The 14,053-nt window shown below is 32.2% G+C and overlaps 1 protein-coding gene across 4 annotated transcripts in view; it reads left to right on the forward strand.

Annotated features, from left to right (window-relative positions):
• The window catches only part of LOC123523501 (uncharacterized), a 50,197-nt gene that overhangs the window by 27,057 nt on the left and 9,087 nt on the right, over positions 1–14,053 (forward strand). Inside the window, exons 1-11 of one of the 4 annotated variants that reach the window (XM_053538475.1) lie at positions 2,503–2,726; positions 4,735–4,776; positions 7,619–7,657; positions 7,879–7,920; positions 8,935–8,976; positions 9,891–9,935; positions 10,494–10,532; positions 10,708–10,749; positions 11,819–11,860; positions 11,985–12,026; positions 13,501–13,539. In XM_053538475.1, coding sequence (XP_053394450.1) covers positions 2,724–2,726; positions 4,735–4,776; positions 7,619–7,657; positions 7,879–7,920; positions 8,935–8,976; positions 9,891–9,935; positions 10,494–10,532; positions 10,708–10,749; positions 11,819–11,860; positions 11,985–12,026; positions 13,501–13,539 — 417 coding nt within the window. In that variant the 5' untranslated portion in view covers positions 2,503–2,723. Of the gene's footprint in view, positions 1–2,502; positions 2,727–4,734; positions 4,777–7,618; positions 7,658–7,878; positions 7,921–8,934; positions 8,977–9,890; positions 9,936–10,493; positions 10,533–10,707; positions 10,750–11,818; positions 11,861–11,984; positions 12,027–13,500; positions 13,540–14,053 lie in introns of those variants that run through there. The other 3 variants (XM_053538473.1, XM_053538472.1, XM_053538474.1) reach the window with 3 other exon arrangements.

The raw sequence follows: 14,053 nt of genomic DNA on the forward strand, positions 1-14,053 counted from the left end.
ACTTACATCTTAATCACAAATAAAGTAATATATGGAACTTACTAAAAGTCTTCTAGTACATTGCAGCTTGCTTTCCCATTATATTGAGAGATAAGGACGCATCATTTAATATCAAGTACAACATAAACTCACAAACAAATAAAATACACTGCAGTAAATAATTCATTTTTATCTTCATGATTTAGCCATAATGATACAATTACATACAGTTTAGGCTTGACAAATAGCAAAATACAATATCAAAATTGAATAGTCATCTAACGAAATACAATCTACAATTTGTTTATATCCGTTTTTTATGGTGTACTTTTAGTTATTTACCTATATATTCGTATGTTACCCATGACTGCCAAGTTACAGATTACTAAAGCGTGTAATTCGTTAAGTTATTTATTTATATTGTCAATGTGAACCAGTTTTGAGCAACTCATATTTCTGCTGGATAATACTATTTTATAAACATACATAAACAACATATGTAACCTGTATCACAGATATTTGAAACGTGAATAGGTTTGGTTATTAGGTTGAATAACCGACATATATGGAATTTTTCAGAGATATGTCTGAGTACTCTTACTGAAAATGTACCAAAATGTGCATGCCTCCGTGACTATTTCGTGCACCATCTTCGTGTGATTATAAAACAAATCAGTATTTCGCATTGAATTTTTCATATTTTATACAGGTTTTCATGTTTTACAATGAAACTATTGGATAAGGTATTCTGTACGTTTGAAAGACCGTGACGTCATTAATCCACAAAACATAGAACAATCCGGCATAGGAAACGAATATCATTTCAAGAACTAATGGCAACACATAAAACGGTAATGTCGATATTTTTCTAAAGATAGAATATGGTTATAAAACGTTTGACACGTTAAAAAGTCCAATTAATGTCCTACAATCAATTTCAACTGGGCAAATTCCTTTAATCATGCGAAATATCTCAAAAACAAGCAAAATTTTATTTCACCATATCATATAGCATTTGTTTAGTTACAAAAGTTTTCATTACAATCTACGTTGAAGAAAAATTTTATTCGCGAACATGTCATCAAAATTGGGACAGTAAAATTATAACAAGCTATCCAAGTTGTACAGATTTAATAATTTAACATGTATATAGTTTGATCAGTTTAAATTCCAATTGCATTAACATCATCCTATCTACAAAAAAAAATGATAATTTGTAACATTATGCTTGCTTTGACACCTTATGATCTCGGATTTCTCGACCATATTTCACCCACGTCCTGCTCGGATGACATTATTACATTTTAAAATCTTTATAGCGTACACGAGGACAGACTCAAGGTTAGTGTGTAGCTGAATGATTATATTTTTGTTATTCAGGGATAAAAGCTTTATTCTCCCCCTTTTATCTATTTACAGCACTAAACATTATCTCATATAGCAAGTCTAATAGAGGTTATTTCATCTGTCCGTTTATTTAGCTTTTAAATTAACTGTTAAAGCCCATGGTATAATTTCATATGCATGGTAAAGCGGAACGGTTTTCCTAAAAGTATTTAAGTTAGTTTATAGACCTTAAAATATGTTAAGGTTGTTTTCAAGCAATAATGTTTAATACACCTAAATGTTTTCTAGTTCATGGAGCTTAAAATATTTTCTTCAAACAATTGTGGTAGTTCAATGAACTTAAAACTTTACGGGAAAGTAATGTAGTTCACGGAATCTAAAGTCTAACACGTTTCGCCGGAATTCAATGTAATTCGCGGAATTTAAATATTCTCGATGCGAAACAAATAAAGATTTCAGTTGTTAAAGTTATTCGGTAAAATTTCGGTAAAACAGTAAATGAAATTCACGAAACTTAAATCACAGAACTTTAATACTTTTCACAATACGCGACGGAAGTTTGTGGAATTTAGATACCTTTAACAAGCCGACAAGGTAGTTCGCGGAACTAAAATACATTTGATAAGAAATTACGGTAGTTCACAAAACTTAAAACCTTTTAAGCAAGTGTATTTAATGACGTTGCCGAATGTGTTTCGTGCAAGCGCTTTAGATACGTGAGGTCTCTTACATACATGTATTTCTGAAGAATATGTTATGCCGAAAAAGAGTAGAATGCATCATGTACCCAGTATGTGTTAACCAATGATTGTGCATTTGGAGTCTATTTAAATATCCAATTAATTCCTTTTGATTGCAAGTTTTAAAACACCTATGATTATTATTATAATTATTAAACAAGACCTCAGAGTAGTTTTTTGTCTTGTATACGACGGTTCAAAGTTCAGATGCGTAGGATTTTAGCTATGTAAACACGGGTGGTTACCTGTCCAAGTATGTGAACCATGCATTGTAAAAATATGTGATAGAATGCATGGGTTTTATTGGGATGATATTGGTCTACAATTGCAATGTCATATATTACAGGTTCTGAAACGTAATATTTTCTCAAAATAAATTTATGTGAAATGGAGCGAGAACACAGCTTACGGGGAGATGAATATAGAAAAATAGAATGAACTCTCCATAAATAAATGACTATTTTAAGCCCATATGTCTGTATATTAAAAGTGAACAAACACTCTAGTAAGAGTAGCTTAGAAACCTAGGTGGCACATATCTCTGTTATTCCTTTTACTAAATTTTCTAACATTCCAACAAGTTTATTTCCCCATATTTAAGTAGTGGGCAGACGAAAGTTCACGAAAGGACAGAAGGACTAGAGAAAGGCTTTTGACATGGTAAGTAATTTATTTGTATATGGTTATAAAATTATATTAAAGTTATATCTTGTTATTATGCTAAAATATTGGACTCTGATATTTTGCTTGTTATTATATCGTTTACTCTGGGGACAGATGCATATAATGTCATGCTAAATATAGTATAGATAGCTCACAAGTGCGAATTATTAACATTCTTAAAGCGGTAAATACAAGCACATGAAATAACCGATAAACCACTTACTACAGGTCCATTTTGGTGTGAAGGACCACATTTCCTTAAATAAAACTTTCATAATTATATTCAGATTAAAGGGTTTCATAACAGCATATACATAAGAATATCAAAAGTTTTAAAATATAATTAGGAAAATATACATCGCATAAATCAGTTTTGTTTCGCTGGGTTCAACGTCACACTGACACAATTGTAGGTCATATGGCTAATTTTCAGCTTTGATGGTGGAGGATGACCCCCGGTGCCCTTCCGTGCATTATTTCATCACAGGTAGACACCTGGGTGGTACCACCGGCCTTCCGTACGCCAGCTTGGTGGCTTTCTCACATGAAGAATTCAACGTCCCGAGTGAGCATAAATCAGTATCATGCAAGTTAATATATAAATTACAGCTTAATTCCTGTATTATGACATCAATTTTTTCTGCTTGTTTTGGGGGAGCTTTGCTTTCAAATCAAACTGTTACAGATTACAAGAGGTATCATAAAAACTACTATACATTTAATTGCATTTCGAAACCGTATTTTTCGCGTCTGCATTTATGGTAAATGGTAAACCCGCTAAAACAACATTAAATGCTGCATTAAAACCCTAAACATTCGTGCCAGAATTTATTCGAAACATTGAGTTTATGAAGCAAGAAAATTGTAACAAGGGATAATTGAAGGCTAATGTTGTCAACATAAAACTAAATTCCAGGTAAAAATAAAATATTTTTGACGTTTGAAATTCACCTACGACATTCATTGTAGGTTAGTGTACTTTTATTGATGTTACCTTGACTTGTTACTATCTTTACATACTCATTGGGTATGGGTTTTAATCTGGTTTATGATTTTGTGAAATCGTTTTTTACTTATAATGTTTCGGTGGTTACCGATAGTGTTTAAACCACGTCACGAATGATATATCAGAGTATTTATATAAAAAAAGTGTATGAGTAGCGCTGTGTCGTCTTTTACCTTGCATTTCATCAGAGGGTAAAATTTCAATTTCGATCATATACTTTGGACTTGGGTACTGTTCATTATCTTATTAATAATTACCGGGGACGTTGACCTTTTTAAAAGTAGTTATGACATAATTCCCACCACCCCCTGCCAACTGCGTTTTCCGTCAACCCATTATTCCGTCCTCGTTCCTGCCATCCACATTTTTGTGTCTGGTCCATAACTCGGTTTTCTACCAAGGGATTACTGAACATGGATGTTTCCTATACTGAGATAACATGTCATACGTTACATCAAGACCGTAGTCCAAAATCATACTCAGATGTCAAATATCAACAGGAGCCTTTCCTGTCCGGTCTGTAACCGAACCATCCAACAAGGAATTTGGATATTACTTGTCACAAATGTTCCCATGCACAACTTTCAGATCCCTAGGTCCAGGGCACACTTAACATGGTATAAACAGGTTCTGTGTCGTGTCCAGTCCATATGTCTGCCACTAATTCAGGGATCTGGATTTGAACTGAAAATGTTTTTCCTATAAGGTCCATAACCACCCATCAAATGTCCACCTATATAAAAACGGCTTTTCATGCACAATTCGAAAAAAAAAATGATTTTATAGATGGTTATAAAGAAATCTTCTTTTTCTATGATAAGCAGACATTTGCATTTATACTCCTCATTTAATTAAGGATCAAACCTTGTATATATGATAATATACATCAGAACTTAATTGAAAGTTAACACAATAAAGTATACTAATATTTTCTCTGTCACGGATATGTCATCAACTGGTCGATAAATAAAAATGTATGTACATGTTAATTGTTTTCAGGCAACAAGACAACAGCATGAACGGCGAAAGGAGGAAGACGAAGTAAGATTTATGTTTTTACTTCAAAGCTCATCTGCTCACGTGTTCACGTTCAGTCCTACATTTGATATAAACAAAGTTTCTTTTTGTATGAATTCTTATAGTTTTCACCAAATTTTATGATTTATCCATTTTACTCGCGCAACGTCACGTGCAGTGCGTCAAAAGTACCTAAAATGTCTTGACGTCACGAAATCTGTGTCAAAAATTTGTCAATTATTTCTATGAAGTTTCCAGATTTGTTTAACTTTTTATTACGGAGGATCGTACATCTTTATTTTCGTGTAGGTATTTATATACATCTATATCTTTATTGAAATATATCTTGCAAATGATACCCTAACACTTACTATTCATTTTCTTGTGCATTTAAGTGTCGTTTCTGCCACTGAAAAATAATAAATTATGGTTTTACTGTTTGAAACAGTGAGAATATCAGTTTAATTTCATTAATTTATAATCCATTATTTCACGGAAAGGCATAAGGTTGTACGGCAATATTCCAACTATTTTGATTTGTCCGAAATCAGAAATGATCTCTGGCAGAATTTAATACCATATTGCACATGTAGTTATTAACAATATATAAAATTGAAAATTGCAACAAAGCTAAAAAAGGGATAAAGCATTTTGTATATTTATATTCACCCTACAACAATTTATTTAAAACCCTTAACAAACAATAAATAAGATACATAAATATACGTATCAAATCAGCTATTAGCTCAAATTTTGTTCAAACCTTGTTTACAGAGAGTTGATTCCGTAACGAAATAAAAAAGGGAAACTTTTTCTGAAACTGCAACACACAATTTCGCAACATACGATCCTCTGAGTATAGTTCAAATCCTGTCACATGTTTCAGGGAGTATAAGTTCACATTTCAAATATTTTGAACTCTCGTCTCCTCCTCCAGATTAGCTTCAACTCGTTTATGTCCAAAAGCTTAGAGTTCCAAATTATTTTACATGATTCATAACTCAATTGTGATGCAAACACAGAAGGTTGATAAGGAAACATAAGAACTCACAGTCACAAAATGGTCATCACATTTTTACAGCAAGTTTAGTGTACTGGTTGGGCACCAGTTTCCGGAAAGGACTAGTTTCCGGACACATGTAATATCCACTTTATTTCGTTGTTATTCACGTAATTGTTTCATCAATATCATTTAATTGTTTGTCCTTCATGTCTACAACAAACCACTATATTACAAGACTGTATAATGTTCGGTTTTATGATGATACCTCACCTGTGTTTACAAAACAACTTTAGGTCTTAACGGGGCATGAAGATAGCATTGCGCATGCGCAGTAAATTACACTTGCCGAGGTATCAAGGGGAGAAGAAATAATCAAACTACATATTGATTGTCTGCTGATAACATGTGCTACTTTTAATTTCACGGTAATAGTTACATAAAATGCAGGGCTGTCGATTTTTGCACTAGTTTTATTCTATATCTATTGGAATTATCAGGAATTCGTGTTAGACGAAATTCGAGTTTTTTATAGTCGGCCTCTGTTTGCTTTCGTAGCTGCTATTGAACGTCGGGTTATGTTTAATGTGCATTTTTGAAGAGATTAATGGTAAAGAAATATGTAAAAATAGTTCAGTTACTTATTTCGATATCAAAATAACAGCAAAATATCGTCAAAATATTTGTCCGGCTACTGGTTTACTTTACGGGGAAAATAACTTATTTTGTGACCCAATTTGAGGCCCAATGGAACCCATATTTTACGTCATAGCGCGATGCCGATAACAACATCGGATGCGGAAGGAGCTGAAGTTTGTGTAGTGTAGACTTCTTTTAGGGCAAATATTTTTTAGGAAATAGTGGTGCGGAAATATGAAAATGTGTCCGGAAACTGGTCCCCAGCCAGGACACATTTATAAGATTCGTGACAAAAAAACATGTTTGACACGGCTTAGGTGCTAATCAATGTAGTACAATGAGATACCTGTCATTTGAATTCTCAAACATGTTATGTTGTATATGGTGAGCATTACTAAAACAAAATCGCAAACAACCAAATTCATCCATGAAATAGGGTTTACTAGCTTAGTGTTTTGCAAACAGAAGATTACACTTAGACCTTACCTTGTCGGTAAGACTGTTGAGAGGAATTATGAGTAAACGGTATAACATTTGGGTGGCCTGTTTAAAAAGGCTTATCGTGCGCTTTAACAGAGCAGTAATCCTCACTTAAAATGCAAGGATATTAATTAAGATATTTGACATTTAAGTTGGCAGTCGCCGTTAATAAATCACCATGGTTCATTATACGAGTTGTGAAGGGAAGCTTTAAAATGACGTTGAACACGTACAGTAATGTCTTATATTGTAAATATGGCTAGAAAATTTATCATTTTACTGGATGAAATTAATACTAGCTGATATTAAAATTAGTTTTCGATGTTTGTTTTGTCTTAAAAATTTGGTTATAAAGATTAGTCTTAAATTATAAATGAAAATATGTATACGTCAGCAAAGACTAAGTATGCATTATAACGACATAGAGTAAGAATATGACGTTTAAATACAATGTTACTCGTTTAACATTTGAAAGTTTGATTTATCCTGTCTGTAAATTTCAGCTGGATACCAAGTTCTAGTTGTTAATCTGTTTCTAAAGGCAAATTATCCATTACAAAATATCAAAGAAAGTTATTTATTTCTCATTGTAAAAAACGAATAATATATTTATGTTCTTGTAAGTTAATAGCTGAGAATTACTAATGAAAATTGAATTGAGAAGTTGGTCAGAATGTTTTAAGAAGGTATATAAAATCGCTTTGTTTAAGACACAATGTTACAATTCTTAAATATTTTAATTTGCAGAGAATTAGACGCCAAAACAGAAGTAGCGAGGAAGAAAAGGTTAGTAAGTAAACATGCTTGGAACAAAATATTGGAATGCTTACATTCATGTTAAAGATAACTGATTAACAAGTGTTTATCATAATACGTTTCTGAAGATCAGTCAAACTTACTGCGTTATCTTGGTAGACAGCATTTGACCGAAGTAAGATCTATATAGAGATGCATTGAACCCTTAAGTTTCAAAAATTTGTTATCAAATGTACAACATGTTTTTGCAGAGACGAAGAATGAAAGAGCTTGAAAGACAGAAAGAAATAGAGGTATAGTAAACACGATATATCTTATAGAATTGTAAGTAATATTTTAACATTATTATAATAGTAAACAACATTGACAGAATTTTAGGATGATCACCACAATATAGTTTTATGTCTTGGTAGAAATTGATAGGTACAATGCAAATTCCCCCACCATTATTAAGAGGATAATAGTTATATTGAGGGTCCTCTTTTTGCATAACGGAACGCGAGGGAAAGTCTCTAAGCGACTGTCGTAATTTCTAAACGATGTCTTTGTTGCTATATGTAGTTAGCTACATAATAAGTCTTTTAAGATACTGAACATACATGCAGTAAAATCTCATTCATCGTCTTATCGAATTTAAACCAAATCAGATAATGTGGACTTATTTTATGTACTATAAATAGTTATTACAGTAATCTTACTAGATTGTTTTTAATTTAAGAATGCAGCCAAACCATCACACTTTTTACGTTAATAGTACAAAATACACTCAGTCTGTTTATTGTAAATTCATTTGTTTTATATATTTTGATATATATTTTCATATTTACTTATGTTTTTCCTTTGAGTATATTTTGATTAGGCACATATATCTTGCTTAAACTATAAAGGAAATTAACTGAGGCACGTGTTACTTGAAAGGGAGATGGTATTATCAAACACAATTTTACTTTTCGAACAAGAAGGGGACTTTTGAGTGAAGCACATAATCTTCAGGCTTTCTTCACACTCGAGTTGGGATAAATTATATTATCAAACAAAGCATGTACAGACTGACTCAAACCTAGTCTGCTATTATTTGGTGTGGTTGCGTTCTGTACTATACTCTAAAAGATTAAATTAATTTGATCAAATTATCAACGATACATTTCAAATTTTGAAAATTGATTATCATTGACATCAGGAGCATGAAAATTATCGGAGGACACAACGCTCGAATGATCAAATAATGCATCATGACGTCATGTCAGAACTTTTTTATAATGCATTTTTATCAACTTGAAGATGAAATTGAATATTTCCTTTTGCAGAGAAGAAAAAGAAACGAAGATCCAAGAGTGAAAGATATAGAGGTAAGAAATGAATATTTGAATAGTGGTAAATTATGTCAGAAGCTTTTATCTTTTGAATAATGCAAAAACATCTATCGTTTATGATAAAGGGAAGGAATGAAACGGATAGACACACTGGTCTTGAATATATAGCAGTGATATTTGACATTTTCCTTTTACTTTCGCAACCTTTTAAAGCAATGATCAAACATTAAAGGATGATCGCTTATGGTAAATAGGTGGCTTCTGTGCATCTAGGTATATAATGCCGTAGTAAAAATGTCAAAATAACGGATTTCGATCATTGCCGAACTCTTAAGCGTTCAGTTGTCATAAACTTAAAGATAATTAAGTTACTCTATGACCCGTATTGCTATAAAGTCAATAGATCAAAGGTCAATCCTATATCGTCGTCTGAAGTTGTTCACGTTTGTATCAGTAGATTAAAGTTTAAAGTTATGGTGGTACTGAAACCTGATTCCAATTTAGAACTCGAAAATAGCCCACAAACAATATTTGATGATTGCATGTGGTCAGTTATTCAGTCCCATTGTATTTGAGTTCAGTAGGTCAAGGGTCATGGTTAAAATGACCAAGAGCTGTAGCTGGACAACGCTCGAGTCTTGCCTATCAATCTTCATAGCATAATTGTGCATGGTCAGTCAATTTATATAGACACGATATTCTAAAATACATAGAATACGTTTATAACTTATATATTATAACATACAAACAAACACTTTGTGTGTTCGCTGAGAAAACTGACTTTTACCACTTTTACTACAAATGATCTATTACCCTTTAACTTAAAAAAGTTACGTGTTTTAACTGTCGTTACAGAGGTGCAAAACTGATGCTCGGAAAATATAATTGTTTGTGTGCATATCATTATTGCTATTATCACAAATTATACGTAAACATATTGTATTTTGCAGAGAATTAAACACATGAACTTGGACGGAAGAAGGGCAGAAGAGGATGTAAGTTTGTAGACATGCTTGAAAAAAATAAGTGCACAAAAGTACTTTTCATGTTTAAATTTAGCAGAAACATAATTTTACACTTCAGAAATTAACCACATCTTATTTTGATAAGTAAGAGTCATCTTGTGAGGTCTATTTTTCTGTTAAGCCATAAGTATCCAATGCGTTTCTGAAAAAAAAAACGTTTACGGAAAGAGAATGAAAAATTAAACACTTTGTTCAAATGCATAATATCATTGGTTTTAACAGAAATTGTATGTATATTTGAAATATTTTAGATGGACAGAAGAGGATTAAGTTTAAAACATGCTTGAAAAAAAAGTTCACAAAAGTCTTTTTCATGTTTAAATTTTACAGTTACATAACTTTACACTGCTGAAATTCATCTGAACTTGTTTTGTTAACAAATAGTCTGAGTGTGTAGTAAGGTCTAGCTTTTTCTGTTTAGCCAGAAGTTTCCAAAACGTTCACAGAAAGGAAATGAAAGCTTAAACACTTTGTTCAAGTATTACTGTTTTTAACGGAACATCAATATATTTGTGATATCTTTAACAGAGACGTCAACAGCAAGACAGAAGAAAGGAGGAAGAGCTGGTATGTTTACAATCATTTTTGAAAAAAAAAAGAAGATTTTCGAATGTTTAAATTGTCAAGCGCACAATATAGGCAACTGTAAAACACTTTAACTCTTCTGAATATTCATTATAAAGTACTATAACGACAGTACTCAATAGAAATGTAGAAAATAATTTACATATTTTCTTTTCAGAGAAGAAGAAAGCAAGAATACGAAAAGCAGGAAGAATTAGAGGTATGTTGAAATAGAAAATAATAGAATAGTTACTACTTTCTCAATATAATGTTGAATCTTGATATTTTGATGAAACATTTTTATCTTCGGAAAACCGAATTTTAAGACGGACAAGAATTTCATACAGTAAACAGGCAATTGGGTATTTTATAGGCTGGCTACCGACTAGATAATCTTTTAAAACTTTTTTACAATGTGTTTCTGTTTTATTTTTACAGACTAGATGTTGTTTTAATTTTTAACAAAATTTTTCTAAATTTGTACCCACCAGATAATCTTTTTTAATTTTTAACAATATTGTTCGAAAATTCTACTTTCTCGCTTTTACTATCTTAACCCTACCAGCACTGATTATGTTTTGAGAAGAAAAGATGCATAATTATACAAAATTTAAATAGCCTCAGGAGTTATCTTCAGGAGTTATCTCCTTCGAACAAAAGTGTCTTAATGTATAGTAACATTCAAACCTTTTCAATCATCCTTACTACATTTTCATGGCTTTTTAAATGCTTTGCTCGACTGAATTTATGAATGAAGGCAGTCGAATTGATTCCGACATCTAAATGGATTAAAGCCGATTTTAACAATAATGGAGACTGCTCACACTGATATATGGCATGTATCATATGTTTAAAATAGATCGTTTAATCTAAATTGTTGGTTTCATCAATTTCATTGAACTATAGGACTTCTTTCATTATTATAATGCAAACTGTATGTAAATAAATGAAGAAATTGAGAGATTCTGTGGCAGTTGGCCACTCAAAAGGGAGACCGTTGTTTCGAAACAAACTATGCTCCAGGAGTTGAGTTGAAAATTATCTTCAGCCACAGTCGATGTCAAATACATGTATACAAGTTTCTAACAACGCGGCTCTCTTTCAGTTTTGTATGATATGCATTGACATCAAAAGTGAAATATTTCCTGAACAAATTAATCGATTGATTACACGCATCATACGGTCACACGAGATACGCGCAGTTCATCGCATGTTACCAGACAAAACTATTGCCTTGTAACACGAAGATAAATAATATACTTATTTAAGAAAATATGAATTCTTTGCAGCGAAGAAGAAGAAACGACGATCCAAGGCAGAAAGAAGCAGAGGTAAGAGATTAAACATTTTTTAAAATTTTAATTTATATCTGTCAGAAGCTCATGACGTGGCTCGAAGATTCTTTTCTAATCTACCATCAGACATTTTATCAAAAAAACTAATATCTTTTTGCAGCAAAGAAGAAGAAATAACGATCCAAGACTTACAGAATTAGAGGTAAGACATTTAGAATGTACTGTTTTCGAAAATTGAAATATTATTGGGGAAAATCTTCATTGTAAACGACAATATCTGACTTTAATATGACAGTTATTTGCTATATTCCTTTACATTCTTAACCTTGAAAATTGCCGTCTGTGATAATTTTTCGTTTCGAAATATTGATTTAGTCGAAAAACTTGTTATGAATCGTTAATATTTCTTAACTTACACGGTGTATGATATATTACGAAGAAAAGGAAGTAAAAATGTCTACTAGGAACCATTCAGTTTGAGACAACATTAAATCGAGTAGAGGTACAAAGATCAATTTGTCATCTTTTGAATTAAATCAGTATCTCAAAGGCGTTGACTAAGCAACTAAGTAGCGTGTGTGTGTTATTCGTACAGTCATTGAAATGTTACCATTACTAGTAAACTGATGATATACAACTCGATTACTGCGAAATACCGCTGGCTCAAGCATCAATGGCTCGAGTACCCCGGGCCCGTTCGAGCAATTCATGTGGTCACAGCCGACTATACTTCTATTTTCTATGTGAAATTACCACGGCTGGGTCGAGCATCAAAAACCCGATCATTCGAGTATGATTCCTGTGCATTAATCTACTCTTTCCTGCTACTCACAGGCTCGAGCAAACGTCTCGTGTCGTTTTGCCCAAGCACATTGCACAAAACATTCTCTATATTGTCAATACCAGTCTGCGGCTGTCGCATACAGACATATCTCAGTTTTGACATTCAATGTCTAACTTCGGTACCTTTTCTATATTGTCAATCCATGTGAGTGGCGGCTTTGCTTTCTCAATATTGTCACTCCAAGCAATCTAATGAAGGACCCAGTCATGGACTGATAGCTTGATTGATCGGTCGATCGATCGGAAAACACAAAACTGTTGGTATTGGGTCAAACTTGTGTCATGTGAAAGTTTAGATATTTCTACAATGCACCATTCCCAAATTATATAGAAGATAACGTTGTGATATGTTTTTATTTGAAAATGTAACAAGTGTGTAATTATACATCACCGTTTTCTTCTATGCAAATATTGGACACACCATTCAAGTGCAATGAATAATTTTAAAAGATACCTTGGATAAAACTACGGAAGCCCTTTAGTGACAGAAATTTTTGCAGGACCCTCGTATTTGGATAAGAGTAAAATAGTATTGTCTGAATCTGAAGTGTCAAATTCATGCATATAACATTAGAATTTTTTAAAATGAATTGAAAAATAACTTCAGATACACTTTATAATTTAACTTTGAATATGTGCTCGATTAAACCGAGTCTGCTATTTTGACCATGTCTGTTACTATTTTCCATGGTTGCGACCCATGCTTTCAACAAATATTATAGATTTTATTTTTTATTTAACTTCTGAAAATATATAAATAAAATTATACAGAAGCATATCATAATTATTATAAATGGAAAATGTATACATATATTTTTAAAACAATTTTGCAGAGACTAAAACAACAAGACAGAAGAAAAGAGGAAGAGGCGGTAAGTGTGTAAACATATTTTGAAATACATCAACATGACGAGTACAGTTAATTGAAATCCAATTGAAACTGTAATTATATATGAATTTCATATACATGTCAGTTAACATGTTTATTTTATGCTTACTGGTGAAATACTGAAAATTATCAGTGAGATATTTCTCTTTATTATATCGCTATATAAATTCTGTCAAAAATCCGGCTTGTATTTCACGAGTAAATATGAACAGGCAGAAAAAAATCCATATTGTACCTTTTGTATTGTATGTTGCCGACTACTTTCATTTAATATGCATGACCGGACACAGTTCTATAAATAGCGCACATAAAAACTTCACTCAGTTCTATTTCAACATCAATAGACATTTGCCACTGTCTGTTAGCCGCGGATAGAGTATTTTGTAGACAAAATATTTAAATACAATTTTTGTTTTTAAAAACAATATGGCGTCGTGTTGATTTCACGGACATTATCACCAATATTCGATATCACGGTAGCCTAAATGAATCCTAGT

Source organism: Mercenaria mercenaria, chromosome 3, assembly GCF_021730395.1.
Source record: "Mercenaria mercenaria strain notata chromosome 3, MADL_Memer_1, whole genome shotgun sequence".
In the NCBI taxonomy this organism is placed as follows: Eukaryota; Metazoa; Mollusca; class Bivalvia; order Venerida; family Veneridae; genus Mercenaria; species Mercenaria mercenaria.